The 20,150-nt window shown below is 38.3% G+C and overlaps 1 protein-coding gene across 4 annotated transcripts in view; it reads right to left on the minus strand.

The window, feature by feature from the left end:
* The window catches only part of COL28A1 (collagen type XXVIII alpha 1 chain), a 166,623-nt gene that overhangs the window by 134,137 nt on the left and 12,336 nt on the right, over positions 1–20,150 (minus strand). For 3 of the 4 annotated variants that reach the window (XR_003516640.2, XM_027574928.2, XM_027574927.2), the window contains exons 5-11: positions 19,804–19,860; positions 17,549–17,602; positions 15,504–15,545; positions 11,319–11,345; positions 6,949–6,993; positions 4,294–4,338; positions 3,150–3,203 (exon numbers count right to left, since the gene is read on the minus strand). Coding sequence is in view for 3 of the 4 variants with exons in the window: in XM_027574928.2 (XP_027430729.1) it covers positions 3,150–3,203; positions 4,294–4,338; positions 6,949–6,993; positions 11,319–11,345; positions 15,504–15,545; positions 17,549–17,602; positions 19,804–19,860 (324 nt within the window). In the remaining variant the exon portion in view is untranslated. The remainder of the gene's footprint in view (positions 1–3,149; positions 3,204–4,293; positions 4,339–6,948; positions 6,994–11,318; positions 11,346–15,503; positions 15,546–17,548; positions 17,603–19,803; positions 19,861–20,150) is intronic. The other variant, XM_027574929.2, reaches the window with a different exon arrangement.

Raw genomic sequence — 20,150 nt, forward strand, 5'->3', positions numbered from 1 at the left:
TTATCTCAGGTCAACTACTCGGGAAATTCAGCAGTATTCCTAAGGAGATAAATATACTATGGTGGTTAAGAGCGGACTGGCTGGGTTTGAATCCTGGCTCTATCCCTTACTACCTACACAGACTTGAACCTACTGCTTAACCTCTCTTTCCTTGAGTAGCCTTATCTGTATCATGGGGTTAAGACTAGATCATGCCTCAAAAGGTGGTATTATGTTAAGTGAGTATTTAGAACTATATATCTGTACATAATAAATATACATTAAATGTTATCAAGTATTATAGAAGTTTCAAAATAAATAATCCTCCCTGTGCTCATTAGAAAATACAGAATTACTAGGTCTTAGGGAATTTTTTGCACAATTTGCGATAGCAATTTCTTAAAAACATTTTATAATAAAATGGTAATGCATGAAAAGAAATATCATTATAAACATATTATTTCCAGATTGAGGAAAAAAGAGCATACTGTCTTCAAGATGTAGAAGTACATTCTGAGACCCAAGATGGAATCATTCCCGGAAACTTGGCTTTTAAGATGAAATACTAATAAATGTATAAAATTTAAAAAATTTTAATGATCAGTGCAATATGCATCTCTGGTTGACAGATCCAAAGAGAGGTAGAAATTAATAATAGTCTTGAAGTACGAGTCAAGAGACTACTAAATTTGTGACCTTAAACCAAAAATATTACTAGAAGGAAAAAGAAAAACCCACTCCCACTTCATTTGCTCCCAGCAACCCAGAACATTTTCTAGAAATTGACATCTTTCAATTCAGTGAGCTTTGTGTATTCACCTGGCAGTGAATTTTGTGATTAAAACCCAAGTGGCGGGCGCCTGGGTGGCTCAGCTGGTTAAGCAACTGCCTTCGGCTCAGGTCATGATCCTGGAGTCCCGGGATTGAGTCCCGCATCGGGCTCCCTGCTCAGCGAGGAACCTGCTTCTCCCTCTGGCCCTCCCCCCTCTCATGTGCTCTCTCTCTCTCTCTCTCATTCTCACTCTCTCAAAATAAATAAATAAATCTTAAAAAAAAAACCCAAGTGGTAATTTTATATTATGTATCCTTTACCACAATTTATTTTTGTTTAAGATTTTGTTTATTTTATTTGGGGGGGTGGGGCAGAAGGAAAGAATCCCAAGCAGACTCCACGCTGAATGTGGAGCCCTACTGGGGGCTCAATCTGACAACCCTGAGATCATGACCTGAGCTGAAACCAAGAGTCGGACACTTAACCAACTGAGCCACCCTGGTGCCCCCTTAACCACAATTTAAAAAAAAAAAATTTTTTTTAAAGAGGATCTTGGAAAATTCATGAAAAGTATTCAAATACTTAGGATGATGTGGAAGTCAAGCATGAAATGTTATTACCTCAGAAAATTGTAACTTCCCCTAAACACTCAACTATATTTATTCTAAGAATGCACTGTTGGAATTAAAAGCTAAATTTTGTTTAAATAACTTTCTGTTGGGTGCCTGGGTGGCTCAGTCATTTAAGTGTCTGCCTTCAGCTTAGGTCCTGATCTCAGGGTCCTGGGATTGAACACCAAATTGGGCTCTCTGCTCAGCAGGGAGTCTGATTCTCCCTCTCCCTCTCTGTGCTCTCTCTAACTCTGGATCTCAAATAAAAATAAAATCTTAAAAATATATATATATATACATACATACATACATAAGTTTATGTTAAAAAAAACGTAAATAGTAATTGTATGAGACACAAGTAGAAGTGAGCAAATGATGGCACCTTTCAATGGACTACCGCTGACCATCTCCCAAAGCTACCTGCCCTGCTCCCAGCCCTCCCTGGGTACTCTCCAAAGCTGATGAGTCTGGCTGTGCCTCTGTCTCAGGCAAGCCATGTGATATCCAGACTTCACTCCTCATTTTCCAAAATGAAAACTTTGGGCCAGTATGATCTCTAACATCCCTGGCAGCTCAAACATTCTATAATTCTATCACTGTTGCAAACTCCAACCCCGATCCCTGATTTTAAGCCTCTTTTGCACAAACAAAATTATCATCTTAGGTAACCAAAGAATCCTAGAAAAAAGCGTGGACTGTCAAAATATTTTTTTTTCTTGCTTCAGGATCTTATCCACAGCCAAAGCAATTTTATAAAAACTTCTACTCAGTATTCAAGAGATACATTTCTCTTCCCCAGAGAAAATTAATCATAGGCAAGGACTGGAAAAGGCAGTTTCCCCAGATGAAGCTTAAGCACACTCCCGCTGAGAAGCTCATTCTATTTTAATTTGCCAATTAAAAGTGGCCTGGGAAATCACATATTGTCGTTATCTTGTTAAAAATGCTATACTTGTCACTCTCTTTCCTCTCTCTGGAAAAAGAACACTCACATAGCCCAACTGCTCCCCACAGCTTCGATTTGATAGCCCCCTTAAAGGACTGGCTTTATCTAGGGTCCATTGGGGATGGCACCTTCTGCTGTCCTTGCTGCCACAAATCCCACAGATCTCCAGTCACTAATGACACTATTTATGGGATATTTACTATACCCATGATACTTACTAAGCATTGAGAAGAGTTTAAAAGGTACTAAAAAGCTTGTTTTCAGCACATTAATGGCCACCCTCATTAGAAAACAGAGCCTTATAACCAGGTCTTTTAAATATCCCAGCTATAGCATCTTTGGGTTCTATTTGGCTCTTATTCAAGCCCTCCTGCTGTCTTGCTTGGTTATCCGTGGAATGACATTACAAGCCTGGTACTGATGGTTGAGATTACTCCCCTGTAACGATTTTTAAAAGCTTGATTTTTATTGGCATGACAGTTATAAATTTCCATCTTTTATAAGCTATATATTGAGTTGACATCACATATGGGGAAATACAGTGATTTGAATTGGTTATTTGTTACTACTTTTTAGTTTCTAGTGAATCATAAAATGACTAAAGAGCAGGAGTAAGAAGGAAATACTGCAAAGATTCTGAATAATGGCTCGTATTTAATAATGTGCCTTTGAATAATATAATAATATTATAATAATAATGTAATAATAAATGATAAAGCTATGTATTGGCAAATTTACATCCTCGAAGAGTCCACCCACTTCTGCTTAATAAAAACACACATCACTATAGCTCACTAGGGGAAAGGCACTCTGCCTATCTTTAATCAAAGGGTATGATTACCTTATTGCCTTGATATCCCTTCGGGCCTGGATCCCCTGGAGGTCCACTTATGCCCTGCTCCAAGGTGAAAATCAAGAATTAGTTCCCTACACAAAAGGCCAACCAAGAATGAATCGTTCGTTATGGTCTCTAGAGATGCTGAGTTTAGAAGTCGGATTATATACCTCGGAGTTACGTTGGGGTTACATGCGACTGAGGAATGGAATGAGACAAAATTGCTCATGTCAAATAGGCAGCTTCTAAAATAGTACTTAAGCTGAGAGCAAACATTTATTCACGAGGTGTTTGCTCTCGAAGCCTGTGTTTCCAACCTTATGCCTGTGCTGGACGCCCTTTGTGAAAAATTTTGAATGAACCATTTTTTTTTAATATCTAAGTCATTTATAACTGAAAGTTGGAGCTTCTAATGACCCCATGATAACCAGAGTTACTGCCCTGCCCCAGTACAATTCTAGGCCAAAGCAAAGGAGCTGATGGTTAACTAGAAGCTGTCTAGGAAATCTTGGGTCAAGTTATAATTTTCAGTAGACTTTTTGAAATACTGAAATTAACTCCTCATATACACACACCCTCCCCCCATGAAAACGTTAGAGTAGGCGGGTCCCCAGGCTGGGGAAAAAAAAAACTGATCTAAATTATTTTTTGAAATCCATGGAGTATGCTTAACTTAAATGCCTTAAGGAATTATTCCATGTTATCGAGCATTAAGTACTTATAATGATGGAACAATACAAGTACTGTAATTTAGATAAAATGCATAGTTCTTCCAACTACATTACAGTAGCAAAACAAAAATGGTTACATCTTGTTTGTAATTGCTTTAGATTTATCTGCCTTCCTACACCAGAATTTTTAAACTTTTATCCCTCTACTAAGTAAACTCACCTGCTGATACCTATCTTTGGAGAGCCTGAATTAGTTACTCAAAATATTAGAGCGGTGATTTCCAAACTTGGTTGCACATGGGAATCACCTGGGAATCTTTAAAAGTACCGACGCCTGGCTTCAATCCCTAGACATTCTGACTGAATTGGCAGAGAGAACAAATGCGCACAGTGGGTTCTAAGAGCTTTCTAGGTGATTCTAATCCTGTTATTTTAAATACAATCTAATCAGACGTAGATTTGGTTTAGCCTCTCCTTACCTGAAGTCCTCTGGGCCCCTTTGGTCCATGTGGTCCTAAAGACCCCTGTGGAATAAAATTAATGGTAAGTTGCTCTAAATACCCATCTTCAAATGCAATGATTTTAGGTGAGAAGAAGGGAATGTGTTCTCAGTCATGGCTAATCTTCCCAGGTTATCCAAACAGCAAAGCCAACGGATGCATTATTAACAAAATGATCCCAGTTAATAAGCCAACTTGAGGTCAAATTTTCCTTTAGTAAACTCCATGAAAACACCATTTTAGATGTAAGTCCTTCGCCTGTATATTGAAATTTTGATCAGAGTAAAGAATTTATTTCTTAAGATTCTTCAGAAAGCAGTACACTTAGTGGAATATTGTTTCTTTCCAACAAGGCAAAGTCAGTTCAATTGACAATTTAGTGATTTTCCACGATGTCTAGATCACTCTTTTGCCCATCTTCAAGACACACAACTTGACAAAACAGTGTTTATACTCAACCTTCTTTTAATAGAAAAAATACTTTAATATGTTCCATAACTAGGAAACCCTTTAAAATTTATTTTTATGAGAATATAATATAGTCTAGTCTCTCACATTTTCCTTTTTTTCTTACCAAAATACAACCTGTTTATAACAGACATACCTTAGCAATTATAGAAAAAAGCAAAAAAAAAAAAAAAAAACAGGAAAATAAATCACACAGAAGCAACTGCTATTAACATTTTAGGCCTATGTAATAATTATATTTCTTTAAATAATTTGAAAAAATAAATTAATAAATAATTTGATTAAAGGGCATATACAACTTTGTGCCCTTCTTATCTGGTCTTCCATTGTATCAAAAATATTTTTCCAGGTCATTAAGAACTCTTAGTAAATGGAATAATATTCAAGAATATGAATCTATCATACTTTACTTATTTCCCTAGTATTGACATTTAAATTATTTCTGATGATTACTCTTTTAAACAATATTATAAAGAACATCTTTGTGTATAAATCATGTCCTGCTTCTGATGGACTCCTAAAGATGATGTTCTGGAAGAGGATGACAGACAGAGACAATGAGCACATCCAAGGCTCTCTCACTCTCTTTTGTGGCTCACACCGTACGTGGAAAGAAAAAACAAAACTTCCCTTCATAGAGTTTGTTCAGATTTCCATTCCTACTCCCCGAGTAGAGAGAGTGCATCTTCACCTTACAGACTCCGCATCAATGTTGAGTATTATATATTGTCTCAGTGTTTGCTAATTTGACAAGTGAAATAACATTTTAATGTTAATTTCACTTATCTGACTGCTAATACATTTGGATTTTTTTTCTTTTATTAGCCATTTACATTCCCTCTCTTGCGTCTCTTCATGTTCTTTGTATGTTTGACTTATAAACTTATATGAACTCTTCCTGTCAAGGACATTATATTTCATGGACTCCAGACATGCATTTTTTTTTCAGATTTTTACGTCTCTGACACTAAGATATGTCTTACAGTCAATTGCATCTTCTGTTTATAATTGGCAGCACTTTTTCTTTCTTTTTGGCACAGAAAATAATAGGGCATTTAACAATCCCTGACATCTTAGTCAATGAAATATGATATTAACTCTTTGTCAGCCAATTTCATTTCAAATAGTTTTCACAGTTACTGTTTAACTTTTCATTTTTGTTCTTCTGTGTGCCTCCTTTTGTATTTTCAAGTCCGTGTCCATCGCCCATTTTCAATTATCCTCCAGGCAGAATCTATTCATTACTACAGTTTCATTTTGCCCAGAGATAATTACCAAGCCTACATTTTTCAGATCCACCTGGCCTTTAAGTCCACAGTACTTTAAACGCTTTCACAAAATCTCAAGCTATTTAAAATGCTTAGTTACATAGGCCGGTGTCATTATCTTATTCTCTGCTTTTCACCTTTTGCCTGTTTTTTTTTTTTTTCCTTAGCTCTCTCCCATAATTAAAATACAGATATGGAAAGAGTTGAGTGTCTTGATAGCATGCTGTTAATAGTTCTTAAATATACTGAAAACTGTTTTTACTCTGTACATTTTTGGAACCTTTGTCATTAGGCTTCAAACATACTCTCTGTATATTTCCGGTCCATTAAGGAACTCCTTAACATATTTAATGTTGTCTTCAGTTTAAATACTTTATTCATATTTATTTTTTAGGGAAAGGTAAATACCTACCCAATTGTCTGTGGCTTGCTGCAATTTCAAAATTTTGAACCCCTGTCTCTGCCTAGTTCTGCCACATTATTTATAATTATTTTATTAACTTATCCCATAGAGTTCTTCACTCTATTTTGGAAAGTACTTGCTGTCAGTGTTTACATCTGAAAACAAAAATTCCATTTTTACCTGATTGGAGCTTGAATTGACTTTGCAGTTTAAATTATTCTTTTCACCATAACATTCTGTAGGCCTGGCCTCAAAGGTTAGGGTGCCACAAAGCAAGATCTTAAAGGTCCATAGGAAAGGCATGTGGGGGCTCCATTAACTAAAGTTAGGTATGGCTTTGTTTTCTGCTTCATGTTTTACAGATGTTTGAATGGAGCCAATAACTTCCCAACTCCAGTAGTGAGAGCCAGGTAATGCATCCCAGGAATTTCCTCTTCAGGAAACTCAGCCCCAAAGGGATCACAGCTGTTAGCATTTTAAAAACATGTTCCTTACTTTGTCACCTTTTATTCCTGGTTTGCCACATTCTCCACTTTCCCCCTGAAAAATAAATAAATGAAATAAGAAGACATTTGCAGTATTCGGGGTTAGGATTTTTAAAAAGATTTCTATGACATAAGCACCCTGATGGGTTATACACAAGTTTATCCTCAATCCTGGGGGTTATTTGGGCATTGCACTCTGAAAAATTTTATCCATGAGTCATCCTTAACTTGACAGAATCAAATCCGAGACACCACCTAGTGAGGCTTAACATTGTTGAGAGGTGGATGAAATTAAAAGGAAAGAAACGAAGGTTAACTGAATGTCTACCATATGCTCTTTGCGTGTGTGATTTACTTGAATCCATATCACGGCTCAATGAGATCAGTTTTACAATTTTATTTTGGAGATGAGGAAACTTAACACTCAACAAGATAACTTCCCTCGATCAAGTAGCTCAGACTCACAGTCCCTATTTTTTCCATAACATGATACTCCATCCTGAGTACCAACTTTGATCAGTTAGTAGTAAGAAAAAGGTCCTAAGACCATGCCATGGCTTGGTGGGGAAAGGAGCCATAAAGACTTGGGGTGGGGTGGGGGGGGCGGGCACACGCCTGGGTGGCTCAGTCGTTAAACGTCTGCCTTAAGCTCAGGTCATGATCCCAGGGTCCTGGGATCGAGCCCCGCATCAGGCTCCCTGCTCAGCGGCAGCCTGCTTCTTCCCTCTCTCTCTGTCTCTCCTTCTGCCTCTCCCTCTGCAGCTCCCCCTGCTTGTGCCCCCTCTCTCTCTGTTAAGTAAATAAAATCTTAAAAAAAAAAAAAAGACTTAGCAAGAGGGAACGGGCAGGGTGGCAAGCACACTGTTACTTCCCATCATCACACTCTCCTCCTGCCTTTCCTGGAATAGCAATGAAAAAAAGAACTAACAATTAAATTATTCTTTATAGTTTGCGATCAATGTTATTTTGTAGACGTAATCTGTTAAGGTGCCGTTAACTGTCTGACGTAGATATTATTAGCCCAATTTCACAGACTGAGAATTTGTGATCCCAAAGGTTAAGTAACTTGCTCATGCAGAAGGAGAATTGGGACCTCTGAATACTAATCCATTGTATCAGACTTCTAAGACTTTGAATAATTAGAACTAAAAGGTATCAAAGGCCATTAGAAAAATGACTAAAGTTAGAATTTTCAAGGGCTTTCATATTTTTTTTTCTGAGCCTCAAGGCAATTCCTTTTTAAAATTTTTTATTTGAGCACAACTGACACAAAGGGTTACATTAGTTTCAGGTATACAACATAGTGATACACCTTCTCTATACATTATGCTCTGCTCACCAGGTGTAGCTACTATCTGTAACCATACACACTATTACAATATCACTGACCATGTTGCCCCAAAGCAATTCATATTTTTAAGATATGGCAACTCAACTGAAGAGGTTAAATGAGTTTACTTACATGTACATGCTAGCCAGTGACTCCTAGCCCAGTGCCCTCACTACTGTCTGTTTGTGCTGCTGCTTTATCATCCACGCGATGTAAGGCACGCTACTCAAAGCACCACCACACAGTGACGTAAGAAACTTGCACTACGGTGAACATCAGTGCCCTGCCTCCATTAAAGAAGACACACGGTGAAAAATGAATGTCAGCGGAACAGTGTATTTAGTGATATAGTGGATTTATATTCTGATGCGAGATTTATCTCATCACAAAATACCAACAAGCAGTTCACAGACCGACAGCCAGTCAGCAGACCACGCTTGGAATAGCACTGCTCTAAGAAGGGAAATAACAAGTGTAACCACCAATCATGGATCCGAAGTCCAAAGCCTTTACATTACTGCTAATCCCCACAACAGATTATATTAGATTAGAGAGAGAGAGGAAAAGGAGGTTCAGAGAGATTAAACAGCTTGCCCATGACCACAGGCTTGAGTCTGTTAGGTTCCCAAGTCCATGTTCATCAACCACCCAACTCTGAACAAGGCAACCCGCCATGGTCTGCAAGTTACTTTCCATTAGCCTAGGGTACTACATGGGGTGTTGCTGGCATCAGGAGCAGGAAAGAGGGAAGTACAATTCCTCGATCCAGCTATGCCTCTGTTCAAAAGCAATCTGTTCTCTCTCTACATCAAACTGAGTCAAACTGACCCAGGAAAAACTGAGATTTCACTTCGAACAAATTGAACATTTATTTCTGAATGCAAATGGAAAATCACTCTTGAGGAATCAATTAGAAAGCAATTAATTTAATAATGTTGGGTGGAAATAAAATGAGTCAAGCACCAAAATATAAAACAGAAAAGTACCATAAATACACTCAAAAAATTCTTTTGGCCAGGATTCACATTCCTTTTGTCCAGACAGATCTGTTAGCTATAGGGTCCTGAGGAACAGCATTTGTTTTGGGGGCAGACTTCCATCAATGAAAATATTGTACTCATGTTATTTGCCTCTGCAAGGGCGTGTTCTTTTTTGGTGGGCTCAGTAATCCCTGTGGAATGGTCACAATTACACAGTTTCAGAGAGCAAGTGCTTCAGAAAGTTATGAACAGATTAGCTCTGTTTCCAGCCTCTGATTTCTGATGTTGCTGTTCCTGGTAAAATTCTGGTTTGAATGTCAATGGTTCAGGGTCACTTTACTCTGACAGCTTGTATTTTCCAAACGAGAACTCTACCAGTGATTCTGTAGTTTCCCAGAAGGTTAAATGAGTCTTTTCATACATATAAATATACATGAATATATATATATGTGTATGTGTGTGTGTGTAAATATATATATAGTGTTTGTGAGTAGCTCATATTATAAATCAAGATGGGGGTCCTGGATAATTTTCTTCAACTGTATATAGGACAATTTTACAATCATGAAACTTTCTTAACTTTCCTGCATTATCATTGGTTCCCTGCCTCTTCATAGTAGCACCTTACACTTATAGACAAGCAAAGAGTTTATAATACATTGTCACATCCATAATTCCATTTGATTCTCCAACCACCTTGTAAATTAAGGAAGCCTACATTAATCCAGTTCTATACAGATGAAGAAACAGGCATTTAACATTTCCAGTGATTGGGGATATATTTATTTGCCTGTATGTAGACTCACCTCTAATATATGCAGGGCCCAGGGCAGGAGTGCAAGGGTCGGCCTACATACCATGTATCGAAATAGGTGAAAGTTATACATTAAGCTAATAACCTACTAATGTTCTAACTTCCTTTTTCGACAAGTATACCTTCAAAAGGAATACAAAATGAGAGAATTTTGGTATTCCTCAGAGGTCCATGTGCAAGCTCATCCCCATGCCCACAGCCTACACCCCCACCCCTGCTTGACTCCTCCCCACTTCTGGTTCCTTCTGCCCCAGGAGGAACCGATGCACACGAAGGTGCCCCAGGCCACAATACAACAAAGCTCCTACTAGGGTCCCCTCCAGCCTCAACAAACAACTTACATTTTGTTTCCCCTCAGGCCCAGGAAAAAGATGGACAGAGGAAAGAAGTTTGTATCTGCCTTCAAAGCAGGCTCAGGCCATTTTGCAGGGACTTCTGGGGTCTTGGGTACCTAATGCCTGGTTTGGTTTAAAGGCCCACCAACCTCTTGTCCTGCAACCTCTTGGCTCCAATGGGGGTCGGGCTAGAGGAGACCCAGAGTGAAATCTCTGGCCCAGGTCTGAGGGTTGTAGATTGAATGAGAGAGGCATGCTCCGTTTTCAGATAGAAAATCTGCTAACAGAGAGCACAGTGGCACGAACCTATGAATGAACCACTGAACACGCTCAAATGTTCTGGAGCCCCCATCCACCTTACTAACTTGTAATTGGCAAAGAATCCTAAAATAACCTATTAGCCCATAACTTTTGTTTGCTTGTCAAATTTACTCCCCCTGCCTGCCAGACGCCTACCCAGCTCTACCCAGAGGCCTGACTCTATGAAATAAGCAGTCCTTATTGCTTCACCAGGATAAACCTTCTTGCTTCTGTGAGAGCGTTCGGTGTCTAGGTGTTAGGGGAAAGGAAGCACCACGGGGGAAACCTAACTGTTGTGTTGCTGCATCCATTTGTACGTAGAAACTTTGAGTCTGGCTATCTGTGCTGCAGGCCGGCTACATTGGGGTTATCGTGTTTGCCGAGCTGAGAGAGGCTGGATCCTGATCTCAGGATCTTAGGATGACTTTCACCCCTACAACATGTCCTGTAGCTTAAGTTCTATTATTATTTTGTGTTAACAGAGTTAAGAGTATACTTAGGACTTAGGGAACCCAGACTTACAAAAGTAAAGGAAAACAACTTTTATTAAGTACATAAATACAGTTAGGTTTCTTTTTCTTTCTGAAATCCTGGTCTACCTATTGGTTGTTATCAACTTACCTTCTCACCCTTGTACCCAGGAATTCCCTAGTTGAAAAAAGAAAGAAAGAGTAAAACATATTAGAAGACATTGCTGGAGGAAGTATTTGATATTTTTCATTTACAAAGTATAACAAAACACATTTGTATGTCAGGAAACTAAGACCACATACGGAAATGTAAGCGATGTTACTTCTCTTTGAGCTTAGGGAATGCACATTGACTAGGGAGAAGAAAAGAACCTACTTTTCCCTTAATTACATTCTATTCTCAGTTCCACATATTTTTTCAAACCCAGTTCCTTACCCGTGGGCCCACAGCTGAAGGAGAGACTAGACACCGAAACTTGTTGTAGAAGGGACAAACCTGTAATGCTACTTTCAAAATTGTTGTATTGACTTTTAAACTACGAACCGTCCCAGCTGAGAATGTTTCACAGAGGCTGTTGGAGAAATTAGCTTTGAAAATGAGCTAAGATAATGGCCTTTCCAATGTGTGTAAATATTTATATCCATTATGGTCCTCCTTTCAAATTTGGGCTGGAATATAGAACATCAACGAAATGAATGGTTCCTTTATCAACGCTAATGAGACAGTGACCTTTAAGTTCCTATATTTTCTCTCCCACTAACTGTGGGCCCGGTGCTTCTGCTCCCCTTCTGTGTCACCCCCGGGGAATCCTGCACAGCCTCCTCCATTGTGTCCCTGCCCGAGAGCCCTTTAAGTAATATACTACTGAATATTAAGTGAACTGAGAAATTGCCAACTTTAAGCAACAGCAAGACTTTTTCAAATAGGATTTCATGTCTTTTTCCTACAACAATAGCTTTTAAGTATGAAAATAGAATTGTAAGACATAGTTTAAGTGAGCTGGAGAAAACAACGGAATAAACAAGCTATTATTGCAGTTACTCGTGTCAGACTACAGAATTCTGGTTTGTATGACTTTTCTTACAAAAGGCAAAAAAGGAAAAGCTTCGGGAAGGAAATAACACATCTCTCCTAATGAGCAGTCACTGAGAAATTGGACATAAAAATAGATAGAATCAAAAATATTGTTACACTATAATTTAATTCATCTCAGAAATATTTATTAGCATAAAGAGTTTAAGTTTTTGTCATGGGCTTAAAATTAAAGGCCACATTATAGACAGTTAAATTGGGGTTCTTGATGAAAACAATTCACGTTCTCAGCACTAAGAAATGCTGGACCTCCAGCCTCAGGAATTTGGGGGTGCTCTCCACCCCTGACAGCACACAACCATATTAAAATCCTGTCATTATTATGTTAAAAGAATTAAGACTGTATTTAAGAAGGAGCCAACATAGCTCATGAATAGAAACCTTCCTTTTTATAGCATCCTCTTTTTTCCCCTGTTTTTCTTTCTGAAATCTCTGGTCAATTTATTGTTTGGTTGCTATCAGCTTCCTTCCTTCCTTTCAGGACATCTTAATTACTAGTTTTAAACTAGCCCAATTTAAAATATCCAAAACTGTACTCATTGGTCTGCCAAATTTGCTTCTGACTTTCCTGTTTCTATTAATGGTACCCTCATATTTCAAATCACACAGAATCAAATGTTTATAATTATCTTTTCTCTCTACTTGCCCCTTATACTCCTTTAATCCAACCAATTAAAATTCTTCACCAGCTTTCACTGCATTTAGTTTTAAATCCATCCTCTCTACCCCTGCCAGCAGCGCCCTCCGTAATCTACCCCTGCCTATCTCCATAAGCTGTTTATCACCACTCTTTGCCAAGTTCTGGCTTTCTTTCCATTTCTCCAGCCTGCCGGGCTTATTCCCACTCAAGAGTCTTTGTACCTACTGCTCTCTGCCTAAAACACCCTCATGACCTTGTTTTATGTTTCCAGAACACATCTCGCTGATGAAATCTCATTTGTTTGCCTGTTTATTGCTCTCCCTGCTAGAAGACTGTATGAAAACAGGAACTATCTGTCTTGCTCACTCCTGTATCCCCAGCATGTAAAGAAGGGCCCAGCATATAGCATGTGCTCAATAAATGTCTGCTGAATATATGAGTCAGAGTCGGTCCCCACAGCCTTTCCATGGTTCTCACAATGGTCTCTTTTCTATTCTATCATCATTGTGGCCCAATTCTGCCCAATAGAATGTGAGCCTCGTATAGAATTTAATTCCCCAACAGCCACATTAAAAAGGCAGCAATGAACAGGTGAAATTAATTTTTAAGAATATATTTTACTGAGGGGCGCCTGGGCGGCTCAGGTGGTTAAGTGTCTGACTCCTGATTTCAGCTCAGGTCACGATCTCAGAGTTGTGAGATTGGGCCCCACGTCAGGCTCTGCGCTGGGCATGGAGCCTGCTTAAGATTCTCTCTCTCCCTCCCGCTTTGCCCCTGGCCCTCCTCTCCACTCTTGCATGCATGTATGCTCTCTCTCAAATAATAATAATAATAATAATAATAATAATAATAATAATAATATATTTTACTGATCCCAATAGGTCTGAAATACAGTCATTTCAACATGTGACCAGTATAAAAGTTATTAATGAGATATTTTACATTTTCTTTGATACCAAGTCATCAAAATTCATTGTGTATTTTACTCCTACAGCACACCTCAATTCAGGCTAGCCATGTTTCAGCTGCTCAGTGAGCACATATGGCTAGCAGCTTTCATATTGGCCAAAGCAGCTCTAGCCAGTGTCCCTGTTCTCATACAGACTGTAACAGAAAACCTTCTTCTAAGTGCTCCTTCCTTCTGCTTATTCCCACTTCAATTTCTCCTTTAGAGTCATGCCAGATTAATCTTCCAAGTACACAGCTCTTGGGTTGTACGCTTCATCTAAATCTCTCACCTAGTAAAGCATGGAGCACCCACTGTGGTCTTCATGCTGTTTCTGGCAACACTCCTCTTCAGGCATCCCCCCGCACCGTTTTCCAACACATCGCCTTCCCCCAGGTTGCTGCTCGTGGCAACCTCTAGCTGGAATGCCTGTCGACTTTCACCTTTCTGTTCTGTCCTTTCCCGTCCCAATTCTGCACTCTCCGGGAGTTATCCTATAAAACCTACCCTGGCTTCACTATCCTCTGAGTGCCCATAATAATTTGTGTATGCAATTCTTATAATATCTTGACATTCTGCTTCATAGTGTAGCTATTTTTGTTAAAGTATAATTGACACACAATGTTACATTCGTTTCAGGTGTACAACATAGTGATTGAATTTCTCTTTACAGTATGTTCTGCTCACCACAAGTGTAGCTACCATCTGTCCCCATACAGCCCTATTACAATACCATTGACCCTGTACCTTTCATCCCTGTGAATTCTTCATTGCATTACTGGATGCCTCTACCTCCCACTCCCCTTCACCCATTTTGCCCATTCCCCCCCATTTCCTTTCTGGCAACCAATATTGTAGCTATTTTAAATAACTTAATCTCTGCCATAACAAACTTTTCAAAAAACATAAGCACTTTGTCTTAATTTTATTTTCACATAATAATATGTTTTATATGCAGAAGGCACCTAAGAAATATTTCCTAAATGAATAACACACATTTCTGAGTGAATTTCCATTGTTCATAAAGTTGATTAAAAACACTGAGAGATCAGTTTTTAAAACCTCTGGGCCTGACTCATGGGCTTTCGCCAAGTGGACAAGCCAGGAGGAGCAATGTGATGGCCTTTTTTTTGCTCACCGTACACATTTCTCTGCTCTTTGCTACTTTGCTGTGACTCCCCAGAAAAATGCAAAAAAAAGAAATTTACTGGGATTATTTCTCAGACAATCTCGAACATCTTCTAATTTTAGGAATAATAAATCAACTAGAATGATAGCTTTTTTTTTGGTCTGTAGATCAAATTTACCAAAGCATAGTTTAGATTATATAGTTCTGTGCTCCCAGAATTTTTAACTCATTCTTTATTGGGAAAAAAAAAAAAACACAAAAGGCAAAGCAAAATATTTTTCTTACTTGAGTCTTCCACAAATCGCACTTAAGATCAGAGACTACCCTGTCCCATCATCACTCCTGTTGAACAGAGTATTTTCTCCCCACATTTCCACTTCTAAGATCCTATCTGTCTGATTGCCTGTCTGAGCCATCACGAGCACACGTTTTTATAAATCATTTTTGTATTTGCACTATAGAAGTCACAGTGATCAATTACAGAATCTTAGCATCCTGGATTACTTTCTTGGGAAGGGGTATACATACCCCTGGGCCTCTTTCTCCAGGTTCCCCTTTTTGAGCATCACCCTGTGACAAACAAACAAACAAAACTCAATCAAAATTCTACAGCCCTGCAGAGTGACTGATGGCTCAATAAAATGCATTATTCAGAATTCTCAGATTAACAGATTAACTCCATGGAGAAAAAAATATTTGGCCTTTACCATTGACATTTTCACCATGCCTTCAAGGGAAGAAAATAGCAGTTCAGATAGCCTTTGCCCTTTGGAATGAAGCCAGATGCATAGGGCACAAGATCCAGGTACATTTGCTCAGTTTAGGCCAAGTTTTGCGTCCCAGTTTAACAACACAGCCGTTGTTCTCCAATAGAGCAATGTACTCCATCAGAGCCAGCCATTCTGGCTTTTCTCCAAGGGGCTTTGGAATGTTTTCCAAAATGTCCTTAAGAGTAATTGCTTGATTTCAACAAGACTTAGGAAAATATATTATGTGACCCAAAATTACAAGCCAAATAAATGAAAGGTAAACATAGATTTAAAACAGGTATTTAACAAGACAAAAAGAAGACATGATGGCATCAGTTGGGACTTCAATAATGAGTGTGTAGGGTTGTGTGTGTTTGTATTGTAAAGATACCCAAGGATGCATCATATTCCTTTTCTTTGACAAGCAAGCTATTGGCTTTCATGCAACTAAAATACTTCCATGCATCTAACTTATTCTATTTTTCATTTCCTCCCTAAACATAGTTTTAGAAGAGAAGTTATTGGATTAAAATTTGAATATATGAATACTTCTTTTGTAATATCTAATTGCTTTCCAAAATGTTTGCCCCAAGTTACCTTTGCAATGAAGAGCAAACCAGTTTCACCACCTCATTGCTCTCACTAGTTATTATTATTTTAATATTGCTGTGTTAACTGCTACAAAAAAAGACACGTTTTTTAAAATCTGAAACACACATACACACACACAAAACCCCAAACTATGTGAACTAGAAGATTTCTCCCCTCCCCATGCAAAAAACAACCCAACAACCTTGGACTCCAAAGTTTCTAAAATGTGAATAATTAGTATTGAAGAGTACCTCATTGTCTTTATCTAAATTTCAGTCATTATCTAGTGAAATTAAATGTTTTTCTATTTCTTTATTTACTGGTTTTATTTCTTCTCTTGGGAATTGTTTGGGTCCTTTGACCAATTGATTATTAGTGGCTTGATATTTTCTCATCCATTTTATAAAGTCTTTATATACTATAGAAATTAACCCAATGTAAATGTTTTTCTATTTCTTTATTTACTGGTTTTATTTCTTCTCTTGGGAATTGTTTGGGTCCTTTGACCAATTGATTATTAGTGGCTTGATATTTTCTCATCCATTTTATAAAGTCTTTATATACTATAGAAATTAACCCAATGTCCATTGTATTTGATGAAAATATTTCCCTGTTTTCCTCTTTATTTTAATTATTATTTTTCATGATATAGAATTTTCCCATAAATTTTCACATAGTTATATCTCTCTTCTGTGATTCTTTTAGCCACTCTTGAACTTGGAAGATCATCGTGTGAAATATTATCTGATTTTTTAAAATTAATATAGAATTTTTTATGGATACACCAAGAAAGGAATTGGGGAAATACCTGAAGATGGTCTGAGTGTAGAAGATAACTGTTTTTTCTATTATTATCATAGGTCAGTTATCCATAAAATGGATCCATATAAAACATAAGTCAATGTCAATCTGATATGGAATATATATTAGAAATTCATGGAACATTGTAGCAATTAATTTGCGCCAACATTATGTAAGTACAAATTTCAATTTGTTCAGCATTCCTAGGTTTCCTAGACTAAGTGACTAAAATGGTCATATATTACTTAGGATTTGTAAGCTAACACAAACCAGGTAGATAATACAGGAAGTAAGCATCCTGTAGTCTTCACAGAAATCATATTTTTGGCATTGACATACGCTACAATGCTCTTTGTTTTCCTCATTTTTGTTCTTTAAATAAATCTAGAAAGAGATACAATGGTTTATAAGGAAAGCTGTTTATTCATTTACCGGGTTTCCTTTTGGTCCTCGCTCACCTTTGATACCTGGGTTTCCATGTGTACCCTGAAGGCAAAGGGAGAAAAGATTATATTCAGCTCACATCCTATGGGTTTTTTACACATTACAGTAATTTCTGATCAGCTTCATCCCATAAAAGGAATGAAGACTGTAAACAAACGTAACCTACCAAGCAGAGACTCTACTGTATTCTCACCTTTACTACACACCAGGAAGACTGTACTGTCTTGAATAGGTAGGTTCTCTAGATTTGTTCAAAAGAAAATACTGTCTCTGCCTGATATCCAAGGGATAATCCCAAAGATGAGAGAAGAAAGTGCTCCAATCCTGTTCCAGAAAGGTGTTATGTTTTCCTATTCTCAAACCACCAAAAAGCTGACTTTTCTGAGAACAGGTTTTAGGGACACTCAATAAATACTAAATAGTGGAGTTTTATGTCTAACCCTATTAAAATATGGTATGGTACAGCACAGGGGATAGAGTCAATGGTATTATAACCACACTGCACAGTAACAGATGGTAGATCCACTTGTGGTGAACACAGCATAACATATAAACTTGTTGAGTCAGTATGCTGAACACCTGAATCTAATATAACATTGTGTGTCCACTATACTTCAGTTTAAAAAAAACATGGTGGGGCGCCTGGGTGGCTCAGTCAGTTAAGCAAACCAACTCTTGATTTCAGCTCAGGTCATGATCTCGGGGTCCTGGGATTGAGCCCTGTGTTGGGCTACGCATTCAGTGGGGAGTCTGCTTGAGATTCTCTCTCTCCCTCTGCCCCTCCCCCCACTTGCACTCTCCCTCTATCTCTCTCTAGAATAAATAAATAAAATCTTTTAAAAAATGATATGTTAGGGGGTGCCTGGGTGGCTCAGTTGGTTAAGCATCTGCCTTCGGCTCAGGTCATAATCCCAGGGTCCTGGGATCTTTCTGCTTTCCCTCTCCCTCAACCCCTCTCTCCCACTCCTGTATTCTCTCTCTCTCTCTCAAATAAATAAGTAAAATCTTTAAAATATATCACTTTTTAAACAATGGTAAGTTAATCTCTAGCAATACTGAGTGACTGAAATTGTCAGATTAGTTTAACAGCTGTAAATTTTCTTACTGTTCATTCTAAAACATAATTGAATATCCCAAGTAAACCTTCCCCTGGCAATTTCTTGGTGTAATAAATATAAACTAAGATTTTATAAGAAGGAAATGTTAAAATTTTACTTTGCCCAAAATCAGGTTCTACTGGCTGCCACATTGCCTTGCAATGTATCTAACTTACATTTTAGGGGGGGGGAAAAAAAGACAAACATCCCCACCTTCTGATTGGTAGAATGCTTTGAAAAAGTACAGTCTTCGGACCTGAGTCTCAAGAGAAAATGTGGCACAATCTAAGAAATTCACAGTACACATTCTCCTCCCTGCCCCCAAATACAAGCATTTGTTCAAAAACTGTATTCATGCATTTTTGTGAAATATATCCACTGGGCTTTTGACCCATAGGGTTTGAGACCACATAAGTAAATGGAATACCAAATAAGCAGCATGGATGCCTCTGATGATATGTGTTAGAAAAATATGCAGTATCTCCAGTTATTGTGATATTGTTGCAAATACCTTCCCAGTGCATACATGGCACCTTCCAGATATTAGACCAGAATATAAAGGCAGCACTCGTTTTAGGATTATTTTATCAAGTGTTGAATCATCGTAATAAATGCTGCCTTTAACCTTTAGTTGCCAAGTTCCATTTCACAGAACTCACTCTAATCCCCAAAGCTTCCTGACCAGCTTCCTCTCTGAGAGGCCACCCAGTGTTGTTCTTGGATACATGTGAAGACACAGTGAACTTCCAGCGAGCTCTGTGTCACTTGTTTCTAGGCTAAAGCTTTCCCTAAAGCACAGAGGATTTGGATGATCTCTTTTTCTATATTTTCGTTTCACTGTTGAGAAATTCTGGCCCCAATTGTCACATCAGAAGGATGCTGGAGCATCCTTTGTGAGAACAACTTCATCATTTAAAATTGAATCTGCCCTCCGTTCAGGTCAGCAAAATCCCAGGCTAATTTCTAAGGCCAGAGTGTATCCCTTTAGGAATAAAAGAAAGAAACAGCATGTCCCTGTTTGCTGCTGTTTGCACGTGACCGCTTTTCAGCAGCACAAACCAGCAGTGGCATTTCCAAGTGCAAGTAGAGCAATTGTGACTAGGGCTTCCTGACTTGATCCTCCGTTCAAAGTGGAAACGTACTCACAGGAGGCCCTGGGTCGCCTGGATCCCCCTTCTCACATTCACAAATCTTGTGTTCGCACTGCATCGAGAATGAAATCCAATATTAACACACAGCAAAACACAGCATTTCAAATCGTATTCAGTACATAACTAGATAGAACACTGCCTTGATGAAATTTTACCTCACAAATTCATGGAGATTTTGTTCTCCCGTGTCAGTTCTTCTAGGCTACCTCAGATCTAGTAAGAGCCAGCTAGTCAACGATTATTAAACATTGCCATGGTTAGATAAAATAGACCTGCCAGCAAAAATATATGCATAACATCTAGTTGCCAGTGAAAAGGGAAAATAACCATTTTCAGTGGATT

The sequence above is a fragment of the Zalophus californianus genome, chromosome 12, assembly GCF_009762305.2.
Source record: "Zalophus californianus isolate mZalCal1 chromosome 12, mZalCal1.pri.v2, whole genome shotgun sequence".
Taxonomy (NCBI): Eukaryota; Metazoa; Chordata; class Mammalia; order Carnivora; family Otariidae; genus Zalophus; species Zalophus californianus.